General features: G+C 42.9%; 2 protein-coding genes across 3 annotated transcripts; both read right to left on the reverse strand.

The window, feature by feature from the left end:
* Nucleotides 1-37: 37 nt before the first annotated feature.
* hhatlb (hedgehog acyltransferase like, b) lies at nucleotides 38-8,374 on the reverse strand. 2 transcript variants are annotated; one of them, XM_054765675.1, is made up of 12 exons: nucleotides 8,207-8,374; nucleotides 6,148-6,266; nucleotides 4,113-4,180; nucleotides 3,925-4,038; nucleotides 3,650-3,844; nucleotides 2,254-2,463; nucleotides 1,579-1,750; nucleotides 1,357-1,501; nucleotides 1,246-1,281; nucleotides 979-1,180; nucleotides 475-616; nucleotides 38-404 (listed from the first exon to the last, which is right to left on the reverse strand). In XM_054765675.1, the coding sequence occupies exons 2-12, from the start codon at nucleotides 6,251-6,253 to the stop codon at nucleotides 178-180; spliced, it is 1,617 nt and encodes a 538-aa protein (XP_054621650.1). In that variant the 5' UTR covers nucleotides 6,254-6,266; nucleotides 8,207-8,374; the 3' UTR covers nucleotides 38-177. The 2 variants fall into 2 exon arrangements, with proteins under 2 accessions (XP_054621650.1, XP_054621649.1); XM_054765674.1 differs by having other exon boundaries at nucleotides 6,148-6,270.
* A 1,655-nt stretch (nucleotides 8,375-10,029) lies between these two features.
* Nucleotides 10,030-18,922, reverse strand: LOC129174076 (glycine--tRNA ligase-like). The gene is made up of 17 exons (XM_054765671.1): nucleotides 18,757-18,922; nucleotides 18,334-18,435; nucleotides 18,141-18,243; nucleotides 17,584-17,725; nucleotides 17,413-17,501; nucleotides 16,291-16,367; nucleotides 16,073-16,218; nucleotides 15,774-15,923; nucleotides 14,885-15,047; nucleotides 14,646-14,810; nucleotides 14,460-14,568; nucleotides 14,131-14,275; nucleotides 12,630-12,715; nucleotides 12,435-12,544; nucleotides 12,258-12,351; nucleotides 11,204-11,394; nucleotides 10,030-10,429 (listed from the first exon to the last, which is right to left on the reverse strand). Exons 1-17 carry the CDS (start codon nucleotides 18,799-18,801, stop codon nucleotides 10,316-10,318), a joined length of 2,031 nt encoding a protein of 676 aa, XP_054621646.1. The 5' UTR covers nucleotides 18,802-18,922; the 3' UTR covers nucleotides 10,030-10,315.
* Between the last annotated feature and the right edge of the window lie 1,058 nt (nucleotides 18,923-19,980).

Raw genomic sequence — 19,980 nt, forward strand, 5'->3', positions numbered from 1 at the left:
CGCTTCGAATAAAACCACAAGCCACCGTTCTTTTATTTGCAACTCCTTTATTTGCATCCATGACAGAACTTTTGCACAATTTTACTTGTGGAGTCTTTCAGGTGTCATGAATGCTTGTTTCCATACGTCTCCATACGTTCATGCCATCACATCACATGCCAGCACTATGAAATTCTTCTACTCTGCTTTTTGCTTGCTGGGATCAACGACCGGTTGAGCCGGAGAGGCGGTGGACGCAGCGGCGACAGTCGGACTTTCAGCTGGAAGCGACGGCCCAGGGGCAGGAGGAGGAGGAGGAAGAGGATCGGGATCATCGATGAGGGCCTGCCGCCTCTCCCGCTCCTTGATCACTTGAATGAGGCAGTAGGTGACAAACATGACCATGATGGTGGTGATGGGGAACCCTGGCGAGGAGGAGATAGCGTAAGTCATGACAACTCCCGAGTCCAATTCAAAAAGACGTAGAAGCACCACCTTTCAGCAGCAGACGCTTGGCCACCAACTTGGCAAAGTCCAAACTGTTCAAAGCCAGCGTGTTGTACAGAACAATGCTCCAGAAGTTGAAGATGTTGAAGACGGCTCTGATGCGGCGGGACGTGGCCTCGGACATCGCCGTCTTTAAAGGAAAGGCAACCAATTGTCAACCACCAGTTTGACTTCAGGGCACTTTCCGTACATTATACCAGGGGTGGCATTGGGTGGCACCCGACCCCGCAGCTTTTTACAAAACAACTGGCGCAAGGAATGCTGGGTGCTGGAAATGCCAGGTATCTGGCAGCAAGGGGTAGGCAAAGAAGCCCATCTCCTGAAGATTGGATCAGTATTTTTTGGGGGGGGAGTATTTAAACCCCTTTTTTGTGGAATACTTGATACGGCCCAGCCTCACACAGACTGCTTTGCATGAAGGAAAAACCCATCATCAATCAGTTTGGTGACAGAACCAAGACAACAGAACCAAGACAAGTCTTGCTTCCGAACCTCAAAAGACACAAACGGCTCCATGGAGAAGAACTTGGCGGCCCACAGCTCAAAGTTGAGTCCAAAGCAGTTGAAGAACGCCCAGATGAGGACCACCTTGCTGGGCCCCAGCCACAGGATGGTGACGCCGTACGTGCACAACGTGGCCAGCAGCTCCTCCAGCACGCTGTCGTGCTTCCCCCCCAGGCGATCGTACACGTACCTTTTTGAGAAACCACACCAGGGTCAGGATCAGAAGCTCTGCTCTGCTCTGGGAAGGATACTCACTTGCACAACCAGTCGTTGATTCCTCTGTCAAAGTGCCTGTGAGAGGAGATGAAGACTGAAGCAGCTGAAGCGTATGGCTTGCAGAGAGCTTACGCTCGTGCTTGAACTCACGTTTCTGCAAAGACGTAAAGCATCGTGATGCACTTTGGAGGCTTGGGCGGGTCCAGGTGATCCAGTCTGGACACGGTGTTGATGATTCCAAACATGACGGCTGCTTTTACCCAGTCATAGAGCAGGTTGAAGTAGGCCACGCCCACTGCAAACCAAACACCTCCCTCTTAACATGCATTTTAAAAATGATTATCTTTATTATTCAAGTAACAGTAGACCCACCCAGAGCCCAGTCGGACAGGTGCCTGAGCAGCTTCATGTCGCTGGGGATGCTGAGGATGTACAAGAAGTGGAAGAGGATGTCCACCAGGAGGATGACAGCCAGGTGGGTCACGCCCTGCATGTTGATGTTCCACATCTCACGCTCCTTCCTACTCAGCTCCGACTTATTGGCCTGCATGACATGAACTTCACATATAGTTACTTTTAAATTGCAAAAATACACTTTACACCAACGCTTTACTTCCTGGAGCCTTGGTTGAAAGGCTCATAAATATTGGACACTTTATTAGGCACACCTGCACGGTTTAGTGCAGTGGTTCTCAATTATTTCCTATCATGTTGTGTTTATTATGCATCATCTGTACATTTAAATCTCGAATTATGTTGCAGTTGTCATGTTTGGAGGTGTGGAAATCATCATGTAAATCACAAATACAAGAGTTCTATCAAAAATCTGCCCTTTTAAACTCATTTTTGTGTTCAGTTGTAGTTTGCGGAGGTGTAGAAGTGCAGTACATCATGTCGAGACGTTTCTAACATTCTGCTGAAGCTAAAAAAGCAAATCAAGTGATTAAATACGACTGCAGGTGTACCTAATGGAGTGACCAGCCTTATATGATGGTTTCAGCCACTTTTATCAGGTAGCAATAAAGTTGTTTTTTTTTAAAGACTGACCTGCAGATAAAACTTATCAAAGGTCATGATGGGCCCAAAGTAGAAGAAGGGAAGGTAGAAGTTGTACTTGAGCAGCTCCAGGATGCTGAAGTTGCCATCTTTCCGCTCGCAGTTCTCCAGAGCAAAGCTCATACAGCGCATGATAGTGAAGCCGCAGCCTCCGTAGAACAGGATGTGACGCAGGTCAAAGTCACCCGCCACGAAGCCTGCCTGGACACAGAGCAAAACTGTGTAGTTTGAGTAGCCCCGCCCTAATATGCAAATATGGTCGTCATTTACATCATTATCCATGAACCAGGAAGTAGCCTGCCAGCTAACAAACTGACAAACACAAATACCACATTCTACAATTTTTACTTTTATTTTTGCTTTTACTCTTTGAGTCACTATGGAACAATACCTCCATCTAAGAATGCGATTGGTAGCTTTCCATCGTCTTATGCTAGCATTTTACATCATTTACGAACCTGGAAGTAGCCTGCTTGCTAACACACGGACTGACAAACAAAACTCGTTCCCCCCCCTTTTGTTCAGAGAACTTATTTTCTTTCTACTTTAAGTACTTTGAGTCAGCATGGAGCTATACCCTCGCTTCATTATGAAAAGGGAAGAGTCCATCAAATACTAACGTTCAACGTCATTCACGAACCAGGAAGTAGCCTGCTAGCTGGCTAGCTAACAATTTTGTTTTTCACTTTTATTTTCCCTTTTTGCTGTTTGAGTCACCATTACCTGTAATTTATGTGATTTTTAATTAGTCAGAATCTAGCTAGGTCGCTAACACATTTGCAAAAATGATTTTTTACTTTTTGCCGTTTGAGTTGTTTTGAGTTTTCTATCTTTTGCGTCCCAGAATGCAGGTAGGGTCTTGTCTCTCTTAATCGGTGGCGGATCTTGGTCACTCTACGGCCACCCCAACAGCTGGGGGACAATTTTGACAAAGTGGCAGAGCTACGGGGGTGGCCACCCTGGTCACTCTGCGGCCACCCCACTGGCCATCTCTACAATTCAGGTATCAACTTATTATCACACCTACAGTATTAAGACCAGTCGCGGAGCAAGACAATTTTCATTGGGGGGTCCAAGGTGACAGCATTATTCACATACTAACATTTGACTTCATTCATAAACCAGGAAGTAGCCGACTAGCTAGCTAACAAACTAAGACAGACAGTATGTTTATACTTGAGTTTGTTTTGTGTTTTTGCTGTTTGAGTCACCACCAGCTTCATTTGAACCAGGAAGTAGCTTGTTAGCGGCTGATGTATATAAATAACTTTTATTATTGGAATTTATTTTCCCTTTTAAGTGACCCAGACGGACAACCCAACACTTTTGTTAGCATTTCAACCTTGGCAGAGGTTCCTGGTGAGGTGAGATGACATGAGTGACTTACCTGCCAGGACAGGAAAGGCTCACACTTGAAAGTAGCAAGTGTGAAAAACCCAGTGAGGAAGCACAGCCAGCGTATCTTCACTAAGGAGATGCTGTAGAGCAGGATGCAGTGTGACAGGATGAGGGTGACATAGGTCCAGCCCATACTGGTCCACACAGCCAGGAGCCCGTAGACCATGTAGACCACGGACCTGTACTGTTAAGTCCAGAAGAACCACATCACTCACACATGCACCTGACACCCTAAACTTTGCTCTTCTCTTTTTTATTTAGCACCTGAGGAGCCAGCATGGAGCACAGCTTGGCGAACAGCACGTGTCCAGACAGAGCGAACAGGATGTGAGCCCGGAAAGTCCAGATCCACATGGCCCACTCGGAATCAGCCGTGTCCTGTCAGTCAAAAACACAACACAGGTTACAGGAAATAAAGGTAAGTGGTAGAAGACCACCGAGGCCTCGCTTACCATTTTCCTGCCAAAAATGTGCCATCCTGGCTTCACGCTGGACTTGAAGGTTTTTCTGTTTGCATTTGCTGTCAAAGAAAGAAGAAGAACAGATTCAAACAACAAAATCTTTCTTGGCACTCATAATATATGTACAGGCAAGGCCTTTCTTCTTCTGTGGTATTTAAGTGACACCTGATCTCTGACCTTCCACAAACGTAAACACTATTTGTGTATCATGCACTCACTGTTGTGGAGACAAACCTTTATTAGCGTGCTTTTGTTTTTTTCTATTTTTACTCATGTTGACCTTTTGGAGAACTTCCACAAGGGAGGTCACACTTCCTGCAATGTTACACTCACCAACTTATTATTATTATTATTATGTCTTTCCCATACATTCATTTATTCGTGGCCACCACAAATAGATTTTTATCCTCTTTTGTTTTTGTCATTTTTTATGTCACAAACAAGACGGAACCCCTTGTGAGTGTTTATATGGGGCCAATAAAAGCAGAAAAAGTCGCTAATTTGTTTGTTGCTAGTCACTTTTTTGCAGAAGAGTAAAGTCTGAATACACTAAATCCCCTACTAACGAACATCCGACGTGCGAACTTTCGGAGATCCGAACACAAGCTGACTGGTCTATATTTTCATGTGTTTTGCCTTATAAGTCCATATTTATACTGTACATGCTTGACCAGCAGAGGGCACTGTGACACTGCTAATGGGACCAACAGCTAGGACAAGCGGAGGAGGAGGGGAGGAGGGGAGGGGAGGCGAGAGAAAGCTACATTGTAGCTGTATGATGCAACCCTGACAGAGCGTGTGATTAAAGTTTATGAAGAGTTAATAGGCTTGCTTAATTCTACACCACCCACAGAACACTACCTCTTTTAGAAGAGTCTAACCACCACCACCATTTGTCCTTTTTTTTCAATAACTCCTCCTCCTCCTCCACCACAACAACGTATGCTCGACCACTCCTCTTCAAAGGTAAATAACATTTATCATTACGTATTATTATATCACTTTTATTATTGTTTTTTCATTAATTATCCTGGTTTAATATCACTACTGCATCCAACTCATATTTCCATACATACGCATATACTGTATATGTACAGTATACACGTACATGTAGTACCTATATCATTGGTAATACTACCTTTTCCCCGACTTAAGAACAATTCAACTTAAGAACGGTCATCTGGAACCAATTGTGTTCGTTAGTTGGAGACTTAGTGTATTATATGAGTATAGTGACAAAGTCGCTAAGGTAGTAATGCATGATTTTTTTTATTTTAAATGATTAATTTATTCACCAAATTCAAATGTAATAAACGATGAACAAGCAAGGCATGCTGGGAAGCCCACAAGCACACGTCTACAACAGGAAGTTACCCAGCATGCCCTGCGGGTTATACATTAGTATAGTATAGTGTAAGCGAAGTTGTCCTTCGGTACCCTGCATGGTCTTTGTGGTGCAGTTACATTGTGTGTTTCACATGTGCCACATTTTTGGTTGCACCGTGAGGGAGAGGGTCCTTTTGTTTAATGACCTCCTGGTGATTTGTGTCAGTAGTAATAATAATAATAATAATAATACATTTTATTTATCGAGCATGTTCAAAGGTGCTTTGTAAGGTAAAAGCAAACAAATACAGCTGTCCCTAAATAGCAAAATAATGGTGAAAAAAGTAAAAAGCATAGAATTCAGAAGAAATGCAGAAATGCAACACGTGTCAAAAAAGACATCTTTATGGGCTTCTCAAATACTTTCAATTCAGTATCAACGGGTTGTTTGTCACTAGCGTGTCGTCTGGGACCGCAACCCTTGCGAATAGGTAAAGGACAGCAAAAAAAAATAAAAATAATACAGTGAACAATAAACAGACTTATTTCAAACACTTTATGTGTGACTGAAGTTGTGTGCGCAGTTCACCACCAAAGTCATCTTTAAAAGTCACTTTCAATGTCATTTACTTCCACCTTCAACATTTGCATTCTGGATGTTTCAGTACATTGCGTGCGTGCGTGCGTGTGTTCTACTCACCACTGGACACGTCAAAGATCCAGCAGGTGGACCAGAAGACGGCCAAGCAGAGCACGGTGTTGTAGAAATACATCTCATATTTAGGAAGTGCCGCTTTGAGCCCCATGGCGACGGACACACTACCTGAGCACATAAGCCGACATCAAACACGTTTAAACGGCCAAAACTGGTTTGATGGAACTGAAGTGACGTGTCGGGCCTTTGGAGAACTTCCTGTTTCCATATATAAACATGCAATGAGGCGACAAAAGTATGGAGACACACCTCTAATGAATAATTCATCTGTCTTTTTGGACCACTGTCAGCTTTTAACTTTGGGGATGAACAAGCAGGGAGCCCCACTCTCAGGTCCAACTTCAGTGACCTCTGACCTGTCTGTAAGCTGTTCTAGCACCCAAACGGACTTTAGGTGTAATGGCCAGGTGTCCCAGTACTTTTGTTCATGGGTTGTGAAACCTGAGGAACATCTGATGGCTCACGTGTCAGCCACATAGTGCAAAGTAAAAAAGAAGGTGTAACATTGCTGCCATGGCGACCACTAGCTAAACTTAGCCTGGGCGGCCATGTTGGCTTCAGGGCAACATTAAGCTGTTGTGAGACTGTATATAAATACTGTACACGCAGCAGGTCCATTAGAAACGTCACCCATGCCCTATTGGTGGCGTTTGTTAGCGTGTTAGCATGTGAACCTGCAGTCTTAATGATATCCAATACAAATCTCCATTCAGTATTTGCCATTTTAAACATTTGTACTGTTTTGCTATTCTCATGTTTTTCAATAAGGTAACCAAAATATTAGAAACACCTCCCTGTACAATTCGGCTTAGGTCTGGACCACTGTAACCTGCAACCACAACAATAGACATATTTTTTCATTTGATTGACACTGTTGGACAGCGTCAATCAAAACTAGCTGTTATCTTTTTAAAGGCACAATTTTGGGATGCAACTTTTGTATTGGATCTCAATACATTTTGTATTAGTATTGTTGTATTTATTGGAACATTTGCATTTACAACAGCGGATTCTAGCCAAGATCTTCATGTAGAGAACAGGGGTGTCCAAGGGATGACAGGTGCACTTGGATATTATAAATCAGTGTTTCCCAGACAATTATTTAACACATTATAACGGGACTGTCTATGAAAGTAGCTTGTTGTTCCAAGTCCGTACAGCAGATGGCATAGTAGCTTAACTGCTTCTTAACACACCTCATACACACCTGGTGTGCCAGAGAATAAGAAGATCAATGGAGAGGATCAAAAGTGACTAGCGACTTTTTCTGGTCATACTCAACACTTTTGGAGGCTCTAACATGAAAGCATGTATCGCTCTTTTCATATTTGTTTTGCTTTTCATGTTTTTTGCTCACTTTTTGTCTCCAACAGTGACATACATGGATTGCAGTTGTGTGGGAATGGAAACACTGTTCACTTTTAAGTGCAGGTTCAGATATGCTACGCTGCTAAATATGTTTCAGTAAGTCGTATAGTTAGTGTGACGTCCTGTTCAAACATCCAATAGTTCAACTTTTTCTATTTTCTAACTGTCTGTCATGTTTCATGGAATGAATGTTTCAGGAGCAAATAAAAATGGAATTGCGGGCTGCAAATGGCCCCCAGGCCTCACTTTGGACACCCCAGATGTAGTTTAAAAAAAAATCCTGTTTATAATACACAATCCAAATATTATCCATCACTTATGCTTCTGACTTGACGTTAACATCACAAGGCATTTAGTGTTTGCTGTATTTGCATTAAAAGTCATCAGACAGCAATGAAGTACGTAACAATGGTGACTAAACGAGCACATTTGTATTGATTAGAGGCCAACAGAGTGCAGCTGCTGGCTATTTTTAAGCATTTCACCATGAAACTCTCGTTGTGTATCCTTAAGATCAACTTGAAGACAATTTTACAAAAAAATAAACAAAGCGCGTAAAGGGAATGTGATAAGTTTATAGTTTGCATGTGTGAGATGTGTGCAGCTGACATAGCAACATAGCAACATAGCAACATGCACTTTACTTTGTCCTTCTGACACCTGTTGTCATACTGACCTTGAGCGGCAGCTAGCACGCACGCGTCGCTTCAAGCAAGACCACCAAACGATTCAAACGCAGGAGGAAGAATTCAAATGAGCTCAAACATGACAAGAGCTGATTTTCCTCTTTTTTTTCTTTTTTTTTTTTTTTGCACATCCACACTCAGCTGCAGGTCCCTCTGACTCCCTGGGAGGGAGCTGCCAGCGGTTAAAGGTGAACACTCGTGTATTTATACTTTCACAAAGAGGGGCGGGACACAAGTGTGGTGGGCTGGGGGGGGGATTTCTGCTTTGGGGTCACAGAAACATTTTTTTTTAAATTTGTGGGAGCCACTTTTCTTCATGAACTTATTATGAACTTGTTTATGAATATTGTGAGTAAAGACTAAAACCACTCCAGTGTACATCAAAATGTGGTCAAACAATATCTCACCTTTTTCTCGTACAAATATGACTCCTTCATAATGTTTCATTCCATGTAAAAAAATTAAAAACAATGGAAAGAACAGGGGGCCACGCTTTTTGGGTCCCTTCATTCGAGCGCTGCTAAAATCCTTGATCATCACTTCTACTATACACAGGAGGATCCATTATTTAGCGTGTTTTCAAAATTAACAGACATCTTATTGAAAGTAAATAGTAAAAATGTCTACAGAGTACAGAATAGTTAAAGCAAATATCATTTATCTTGACTTATTTATTTGAATTATTTTATGCTAATCTACACATGCCGTGTATAGAGATAAAATATTTAATGCAATTTATTGTTTGAGATTAGCATCATACGAAATTAAAACTAATCAACATAAAATAAGATTTTATTTATATACAGTGTATAATTTATTTATTATTTGTGTCGATTTGCATAACAAGAAATTAAAATCAATAATTCAAACAATCATTACGCCCCTTAATTGAAATATGCATTAAATATATGAATACGAAATATAATTACATGAATATACATTTTTAAAAGAACTTTTAAAAATACAATTAAATCCATCAATAGATGCAAAATATTAATTTAATATGAATTCAAAAATAATTATAATTACTGTGAAATACATCAATAGATGCAAAATTCTTAAAAAATTTAATACAATTAAATGCATCAATAAATTATTAAATAAGCATGTTGGCCACACAGTCAGGGGATCGGGAAGACGTGGGTTCGAATCTCCGGTGGGCATCTCTGGGTGGAGTTTGCATGTTCTCCCCGTGCGTGCGTGGGTTTTCTCCGGGTACTGTTAGGATAATTGGGGACTCTAAATTGTCCATAGGTATGAATGTGAGCGTGAATGGTTGTCTGTAAATATGTGCCCTGCCATTGGCTGGCCACCAGTCCAGGGTGTACCCCGCCTCTGGGATAGGCTCCAGCATACCCCCGAGACCCTAATTACAGTAGGCTAAGCGGCATAGAAAATGGATGGATGGAAATTCATATAAAATGTAAAATGCAGTGTAATACATCAATAGATGCAAAATATTAAAATATCAATAAAAAATGCTATTTTAAAATACAATGAAATGCATCAATAAATGCAAAATATGAAATGAATGTAACATTTAAAAACTACATCAATAGATGCAATAGATCATTGTTATTAAATGAATATTCATTTCCAAATCATATTTAAAAATACAGTGAGAGACATCAATAGATGCCTGGTCTTGTTGCTGTTTTCCATATTCTGTTTCGGGAGGGTCTAAGCCTGTCGCAATTTTGAGCCGTCCATGCTTGACATTCTGCACTGGGTGGGGAGGGGTAACAACACTCAAGACAATTCAAGTGAAAATACACACAACAAGTGCACTATAGGACACACAAGGAAAAGAAACGTGCCATTTATTACAAAAAAGTGTGAATACAGTCCTGTCTGTTTTGTCCATGGCAGCAGCAGCAACAACAACAACTGCTGCTGCTGTTATTGCCGCCATCACTGTTGTACTTCCATTTGGGAATTGTTGCTCAGGTGACAATATTCCACAGAGGACACCCTCCTGCACAAACCCTTAACCTGCACATTTGACATGACAAAACACGTAGAAAGACAGCTAGCATGGAGTTCCTTTAATTGGGGTTATGCCCATTTGAATGGTAAAAAAAAATATATGACTTTATAGATCACTCCTTCTTGCCGGTCTCCTGTCCTTCAAAAATGGGGTACTTGGCCTCCAGCTGAGGCCAGGTAGAGGTGCCATTTGCCAGACCCAAAATCAGCCCAGGTAAGGCATCCACCTGCAGAATGATGGAAGTCATCAGTAACACGGCATCACCGATATTTCATCACTACATCGATAACGTAGCATCATTGATATTTCATCACTACATCGATAACGCAGCATCACCGATATTTCATCACTACATCGATAACGTAGCATCATTGATATTTCATCACTACATCGATAACGCAGCATCACCAATATTTCATCACTACATCGATAATGCAGCATCACCGATATTTCATCACTACATCGATAACGCAGCATCACCGATATTTCATCACTACGTCGATAACGCAGCATCACCGATATTTCATCACTACATCGATAATGCAGCATCACCGATATTTCATCCCTACTTCGATAACGCAGCATCACCGCTATTTCATCACTACATCGATAATGCAGCATCACCAATATTTCATCACTACGTCGACAATGCAGCATCACCGCTATTTCATCACTACATCGATAATGCAGCATCACCAATATTTCATCACTACGTCGATAATGCAGCATCATCGCTATTTCATCACTACGTCGATAATGCAGCATCACCAATATTTCATCACTACGTCGATAATGCAGCATCACCAATATTTCATCACTACGTCGATAACGCAGCATCACCGATATTTCATCACTACGTCGATAATGCAGCATCACCGATATTTCATCACTACATCGATAACGCAATCACTACATCGATAATACAGCGTCACTGATATTTCATCACTACATCAATAACGCAGCATCACTGAGCATCATGTCTTGTCATTGCAGGCGGTACCTCCACGCGGATCTGCCTCATGCAGTCGCGGTCCCTCAGGGTGGCAGTGTGCGGCGTCTTGTTCACTGTGTCAAAGTCGATGGTGATGCCGAACGCCACGCCGATCTCGTCGGATCGGGCGTAGCGCCTCCCGATGGATCCCGAGGAGTCGTCCACCTTGTGAGAGACTCCGTTTCTGGTCAGCGCCTCGGCTGAGAGCAAAGAAAGAGTTGACAGGTAAAGAAAGCAATGATGTCCATGAGAATGTAGGGTGTCATTGCTGCCGCTTGGGGACACTAATGAGTTAAATGTCTTCACTTGTATAACTGTTACATAATAGATCTAAGGTTTCACATTTATGATATATATCATAAGTTATTGTGCACTTTTCACTACTTCACAACCTGCCAAACTGTTGACATACATACAGTTCAATGTCATCATTTCAGTTTACATCTCAATAAATTAAAAAATGGTCCAAAAGCAAAGAGTTCAATTCAGACTACAAGACCAGCTGAAGGCTCAGGCAAAGTTTCGTACTTCGTTTGCTTCCACTTGGCAGTTTTTTCACATTTTATGAGCAAGTGAATTTTGAGTTTTTATTTGCGCTAAGCTATAATCATAATAATGATAATGAAATACAGTCTTGGAATAATGCAAGATGTGTGTAATTATACAATATAATATGAGTTTGACTTTTCCAATTGAAGCACTGAAATAAATGTAATTTACTGATATAGTTATATTCATCTTTCTACTGTACAGAATAGAATTAAAAGTCTAATTGTGTATAAATGTTGCATGTTTTTTACACATTTTTGCATCTTTTGTTAAAAAAATAATAACTGAAGTCTTATTCTGTGGAAGTATTTTGAGGAGAACATTCATGACGTACTGAAATTAGTGTTTCCGACAGGACTGTAATCTATCTGTGGCGGTGATAGCAGAGGATCATGGTGTAATTTGCGTAATTGGCCATGACGCTTGTGTTACATCGCTTCCTTCCTGTTGCACGGATGTCTTTCTTTGAGGACATACAGTACGGTAGGTTTTGTGTGTGTAAAGGTGGACTCACACAGTTGTTTGACAAAAGGCGTGAACTCCTGGTTTTGGCTGAGAGGAAGGATGCAACATTTGTACGGCGAAACGGTGGCAGGAAAACTGAAATACTGGCAAGGAAAGGATGTGTGATATTTCATGCAAACCATCAGCAGACTTGCTCTGGTGAAAAGAAATTGCTTGTGGAGCTCACCGTCCTCTGTTCATCTCCTTGCCGCGTGTGGAAGGAGTGCTCAAAGATGGAGTACATGATTCTGCCGATGCCGAAGGAAGGCTCGATCACGTTGGGAACGATTTCCTCCACTGCGAGAAAACCACACGCACACGCGCACACACAATTGGTTACTCACAAGAACACACTCCTCCACTACTCAGTTGGTCATTTTACCATGCAGCGTTTTCTGGAATCTCTTCACAGCCACCATGTCTTTGGAAAGTTTGAAGGTTTTGCCCTCCGTCGTCACACTGAACTCCCTAAACAACACAGCAAACAATACACATCGTACACATCAAATACATGACAAATACTACAACTGTAATGCCATGTCGTGCATTACAGCAACGTCCAAATGCAGAAATGACCCAAAACCAAAGTTTTCCAAGTTTGATCATTCGGATCATCATCATTATTTAAAACACTACATTGGACCAAGTAACCCTTATACAAACACATGGCACAACATATGCCTTGTTTACACTTGCACGCACTCTGTCCCCTCAGTAGGACGCAATTTGGCGTGCCAGTGAGTAAATTGGTGGTAAACGAGTGTGAAGTATGTGGAAAGTGTGCAGGGCTGCGTGCCAGTGTGCAAAGAATATTTTGAAATGTTAAAAATGTGTGGCATGCATAGTTTCCGTGAACAAGTCGTGAATGCAAAGTGAACGCACCGCAACCTTTGTGCAAACAATGCGGGCGGTGCGCATCAAAGCGTTCCTCTGCGTGTCTCATTCAAATGAATGGGTTAACATTTCCAACACCTCTTGGAGCAATTCGGGAGGGAATTTTCAAGTAATTTCTGTAGCTTCTTGCATCTTCCTTGTGATTTTCTGTTAATACTTATCATAATGCCCAAAGCCATGTCTTCTCGTCAGCAATTCCCTCTCCCACACTGTCTCTTTTTTTTCTAGTTTATTTTCTCCTTCCTGCTCTTTGCTCATTCTCTACCTGCAGCTACGAGAAAATAATAGACTTCACTTTCTTTATTGCTTCTCTAGAGTTCAACATTTTTGTTGGTCCCTTGCAAACAGAGGAATTAATGAAGCTATTGAAGCTATTACGTGGTGTCACACGGGACACCAAATAATGCCATGACTGCTTCACAGGTGCAGGAAGTGGTGGTCTCAAAGCATACCCATGCAGGAAAAATGCACGTCACATGAACTATTGCCATGCACTATATGTAAACAGTACTTGACAAGGTGTATAAGTTGTGTGGGAGCGTGGTCATTTTGTGCACCATTTTTGGTCACACATTCCTTGCCAAGTGCGTAATTTATGCGTGAACAGAACACAAACAGTCCACAAACTAGTCTTCACGCTTTTCAAGCGTGAATAAATAAATGACACGTATTGCCACAGCAGATTGCGGGACAATGTGGAGGCAAAATGCATGCCGGTTTAAACAGCGCTATAGGAGAGCAGTCTTGACATCTCTTCCCCCAAAGATTGTCTCACTCCACAGGGAAGAGTGTTTTTATGCAGTACGATTGTTCACCAGCTTCACCGGGAAACAACAACAATCGTATCGTCACCGCCCCCAGGGGACACGGCCCCCAGAGACACACCAAAAAAATGTAGAACTTAAGAAACCTTTTGGGTTCAGCCTTTGCAGATTTTGGGTCATTTGTGTGTTTGAAACGTCGGCCGGTGTACAGGAGCCATGACTCACCCACTCTCATTGAGAAGCTTCTCCTGATCGCTGATAAAGCACTCGTCACACACATCCAGGAACTCGAAGATCAGCTTGGCGTCTTTCTTGTATGCCGCTCCGATGGCGCCCCTGTTGGGCTCAAACTTCACGACATTGACCACCTTGTGTGACCATGTTAAGGAATGAAGACACAAAAGGAATACGGCCGCTCATAATGCAACCCCCTCAAAAAACATGGTTGCTTTGGTATTTCCTCAATCAATTAATGCCTTAATTCTTATTTTTTTATATTATAATCGCCCTCTGAATGTCCTGAACTCCTGTTTCCAGCATTCTCTGTGAGGATATGGGTTCTTTCAGGGGCTTTTCCGCCACAAGCGGCACTTTGGTGGCTCTGGAGTGACACGACAGATCGTAGCACGAGCGGTCAGCGCATCCGACAATCTCGATCCAACCCTGAAGACCCACCGACACAAGCGTGTGAGCACACGACATGCATGAGCGCCCGTTGCTCATAGTCAAGGACAACTCACATAGGAGGTTTTGGACTCTGCATCCCAGCAGTCGCAGGCGTAGTGAGCCATCTCGTTCTCCATGTGCTGACGGAAACGCACTTTGTCTTTGGAGAGTCCAACTTTGAGCAGATACAAGTAGATCCTCCCGATGAAGTAGCCAAGCACGGAGTTGTTGATGATTCCCTACGTCACGACAGCAATATGAAAACGTATCATCAAGTCCTAGCAGCTTTAGAAAATACTCACTTCTGTCCTACCTGCTCCACAGCATCGCCCAGCCTCATGACCTCAGCAGGCCGGCCGCTCGTCTGAGCCTTGGAGGAGAACAACAAGATCTCCAGGTCGGCCACGTTGGAGAATTTGGGGTGGACCTTCTCGTTGGGGTCCACAAAGTGCTCAATCTCAGCCATGGTGAACTCTCTGCAGCGTACAGGTAAGTTGACTTAATTCCACTCTTTTCCATACATTTGTTTATTTGTGGTGGCCCGCCACAAATAGATTTGGCGCCACTTGTTGGCCATGGTTCATAAACACATTATCACGGGACTGTCTGTGTATGTAGCTTGCTGTTCCAACTCCGTACAGTAGATGGCATGGTAACACACCTCATACTCACCTGGTCTGCCAGAGAATAAGAAAACGTAGCAGGAGGGATCAGTGTTGCCAACTTAGCCATTTTGTCGCTATATTTTGCCAGTATTCATCTAAAACTTTTTCTGATCTTACTGGACACTTTTGGAGAATCAAACATGAAGGAGCAGCCGGTGACATTAAAAAACACAAAAAGAAGTGACAGAAGCAAGTTCATTTGTATTTGTAAACATATTTGTTTTTCTTTTCATGCCTTTTTGCTCCCCACAGTGTCCATAAAAATTGCACACACATACACACATGTCTAATGGCAAATTATGCAAATTCGTCATCATCTAGATGGACGCAATTGCACGCGATTTTGTGACATTTTAGCTTCATGCAACTTAGAATTAACTTTCGTAGCAAAAAGCATCAAAATGTGGGGTCACGTTTTTGAGTGTATGGCAGGCGATTTATGGCACGCCTCACAGTGTATGGCACGTGACACGTTTGCAGCTCAACTTTAGGTCCATCACATTCATAACAATCAATCAATGAATCGATCTGGCCTACCTGACACGGATAAGTCCAGAGCGAGGCGAGATCTCGTTCCTGAAGGAGTTTCCTATCTGAGCGGCACCAAAGGGGAGTTTTCCCTGGTTGAACTCCAGCAGACGCTTAAAGTTGAGAAACATTCCCTGAGCCGTCTCAGGCCTCAGGTAGCTCCAAAGCAATACAAACATCATACAAATAAACATTCTTTTGCATCATACTTGAATGAAAATAATCGCATTGTATGCAAATGAGAAGAAAACCTGTTGCAACTATAGTGAGACATGATTAGTCATCATGAGAATGAATGATAATGATACCCAGGCGTGTTGCCTCCAGGCCCGATGGAGGTCTGGAACATGAGGTTGAAGGAGATGGGAGGCGTGAGGTCATTTCCCGTGGAGGGAGACTTGACGTTGTACTTGGCAAACAGTTCTCCCAGCTCCTTCTGGGTGTAGTTGTCCATCTGAGACACGCACACACACAGGGACATGATTAGGACAAGACACCATGTGACCAACGGCAGGGCGAGGCACACCTGAGTGATGACGTCCTCCATCTCTGCCACCTTCTCAGCAGGCAAAGTGTCGTCAGTCATTTTCATTTTCAAGTTGGCTGTGGACACAAGAGACAGACGAGTGTGATGAGAAAGATAAACAGCTTCAATTTACGTGATGTTCCTGGACGCAGCACTGACTCAACAAGCCTAGCAAGAGTTAAAGACAGGAAAAAATACGAAGCAATCTGCAAGTGATGTTTTAAATCTGCTTTTAAACCGCAAGTAGATGGTTTCAGATTGCTTAAATAAATACATCTTTCGCTGCATATCCTATTTTGATAGGAGTCCGCTACGGTGGCCGACACGGACAGAAGTGCTGAAATTTGACACAACAAATCGAAAGTTAGCCACCTTTAAGCGTATGACCAAATGGAAGTTGGCGAAGTAAAAGCTATTTTTTTCTTTGTCTTCGTTACTTGGCTGTAAAACTCGGTTGCTCTACAATCCTGTAAACTAATACGCCTGGAGTCTTTAAGTCGGATATCCCTCAGGTCTGGCGCCACTTCCGTTTTGTGCTGTCAACGTGCAACATCTCTGTCATGACACTTGGTTTTTTTTTTTGGTGTTTGGAGCGTTTGCCCTTGTCTCTAGACACAGAGGAATTTAAATAAATTTAAATTAATTAAAACGAAGCAATAAAGTCGGATGAGGTTAATTGTAATGCAGAAGCTGCTTTTCCATAATAAATCTAGTTTAACAAATCAAGTATCACATTCTGAATGACAGCGCTGCACCAGAAAAACCTGTCACACCCAAAATTCCTGCCCCACCTTTTCTGCAGCCACAATTCCCCCTTGGGACACATACGACATGATAAGTCAGGTAAACCATCATTCTGTCTACCTCAGCATAAAATAAAATCATGACGTTATCAGCACCTTTTTTTTTTCTTTCTTTTTTTTTTTCTTTTCTTTTGGCCGGACCGGAGCAGGAGGGGACAGAGAAGAAGAGAAAAGAAAACAGAGGGGCGGTGAGGGGATAAGAGGGGGACAAAAAAAAAGACAGAGACAAGGACAACAGCAGCAACAACAATTGTGACAACAACAGAACAACAGAAACATACAGGACTACATCAGCAAAGGTCTGTGATGTTATCATCACCTTTAAGGAGATGATCAGCTCGGAAACATTCCCCCGTCTTTGCGTCCTTCACCATGTAGTCTGCAAATTTATCCACATGGCCTGACGTCCTGGACAAATTCCAAAAGGAAGTCAGGAAGTTGCAACAGATGTTTAATATCTGAAATAATATCTTCTTTCTTTTGCTCTCACTTGAGGACAGGCTCGGGGGTCAGCATGGTGCAGTCGATCTCCAAGATCTGCTCCTCCTGGATGAAATGCTGCCTCCACACCTGCAGGATGTTGTTCTTCAGGGCGCACCCGACGGGGCCAAAGTCGTACAGGCCACTCACCCCTGCACACAAGTACACACTTTGTTGTTATGCAGAACTGTACAAAACTATACGCTGTGGAAGGATCGCACGTGCCGAGGAAGAACCCATTCCATGTTGGTGCAAATCTGGATAAAGATGCAAAAGTAGCCGGCTAGCTAATAATAATCTCGTTGCCATTTGGATAGATAAAGAAACACAAAAAAAAGCCACAAAGTGCCGTATTTTTGTAGAGTTGTTGCCCGTTGCCCCACCGCAGGAAAAAAAAAATTGTACATTCCGGTTATGTGATGTCACACTTCCTGTGAACCAGGAAGTAGCCTGCTGGCATCCAAGCGCACAAACGCACACAAAGAAATCACTTATTTCACTTTTGTCAACAGTTGGTGAAGTTTTGCATGCTTTGAATGCTCTTCTCATGCTGTTGTTTTTCCCTACCTCCATATATGGCAAAGGCCTGATCATAGAAGAACCTTCTCTTCAAGGTGTCCTCCATCTTCACCTTGTCCACGGTGTCATCTTTGGGCTTCAAGGCCAGCTCCTGGAAGGTCACAGTGACAGAAAGAGAAAGTGAAAGCAAGAAAGAGGAAGGAGCTGCCTGTATGTGAAGCTACAGGAGCACAACTCCAACCTTCGCTTCCAGTGTTTTCTTGCGGGCTTTTAGCTCGGCGAGGGCGTTGTTGAGCTCCAACTCCGGGGCGCCTTTCTCCTTCAACCGGGCCACCAGATCTCCCTGCAAGCAGAGGAACACAGGAGCCTCCAATGTGTTGCATGTAAGATGCTATTTGAGGAAGCATACTGTACATACCTACAGTAGTAGTTGCATTAAGAGTTATGTTTAGTCATGTTAAAATAAGAAACTTTTCATGATGTTAACTCACTTTTCCAGAAGCTGGAAGCAACCTAGAAGGCGCTATCACTTTACAACACGACGCCTTTAAGTTGAACACTTGACTAAAACCAGCTACAACTTTGCATTCAGGCTGATTTTTTTTTTTTTGTGCAAAACATGCATACAAATATCCCATAAAAAGTAAGTAGAAATGTGGCCCACCTGCTCCCGCACAGCCATGCGCAAAGATGCCAGAGCTTCCTCCATGGTGCCACGTAGAAGAGCTGCAAAGAGTGTCTGACAGGGAGTGTGCAGCCAGCAGCCAGCTGTGAGGATGTTTGCTCCTCTTGGAGCTCCTTTTCACTCCCAGTCAAGAGGAGGAGGAACAAAACGAGAAGGGGAGGAGCCTGCGAGTGCACTGAAGGGATGTCTGAAACCAAGGCTTTGTGTTGCATCATCCAGGAAGCCTGTGGAGCACACTGCCTTCAAAATAAGGAAGCAGACTGCAGGGGCGTATCGCCACCACACAGCCAATTTGTTATCCTTATGATGCATGAAATTAAAAGTGTTTATCCCTCTCATGTGCTCCAGGTCATTCCAGCCTGCCCTGTCCATCATGCCAAACTTTCACTCATCAGGTATGACTTCTCCCCACCTATAAAAAGCACCCCTCTGGGATTTGAACTTGCATGACTGTTTGAAAGTCCTGCCTTCCTGTGCTGTTATTGGTTGGTGTTTCACAGCATCTGTAATGAGTGGGTGTGCTACTCTAGCAAAGTGGGCCTCTTCCTGGAAATGGGAAAAATGGCAGTAAACAATAGTGAAAGTATGTGTGTGAGTAAAAGCAAAACTTTCTAACTTTATTATAAAATTGGAGGAAATAGTTGATGCAATGTTTCTCACACATTCATTTATCTGTGGCGGCCTGCCACGAATACATCTGGACTTAGAGATGCATGATATCTTTTTTTTAAACCGATACTTTTCCGCCTCTCAAGACAGATATGGTACTGATAACAACTTTTTTATATCTACTGTTTAAAAATTTGGATTTGTGCACACCTGGAGATAAGACGGACTGGAACAAATTAAGGTTTGATCAACTGTACCTGTTGATTTGTTCTAATCAAATATCATGACACTACTACCACCACATCACTACTATCAGGAGAATCAGAGTATAGATCCGAGGGAGCCACCTGCTGTGGCCCAGCAAAGTAAAGTGCGCTATTTTTGGATATATGCGCCGAGCAGCCGGTGTACTGTACAGGGGTCAGGAGAACTGGAGTATAGAGCGTGAGGAGCCACCTAGCGTGGCCCAGCAAGGTGCACTGTATTCAGGCACACACTCCGAGCAGCTGGTGTGACGCCACAGAGGTCTCTGGCAAACCTTTTGCACCTTTCAAATGCCGCGGCGCTGGCGTTTCAGATGGCTGATCAGGTCTG

Source organism: Dunckerocampus dactyliophorus, chromosome 21 (genome assembly GCF_027744805.1).
Source record: "Dunckerocampus dactyliophorus isolate RoL2022-P2 chromosome 21, RoL_Ddac_1.1, whole genome shotgun sequence".
NCBI lineage: Eukaryota > Metazoa > Chordata > Actinopteri > Syngnathiformes > Syngnathidae > Dunckerocampus > Dunckerocampus dactyliophorus.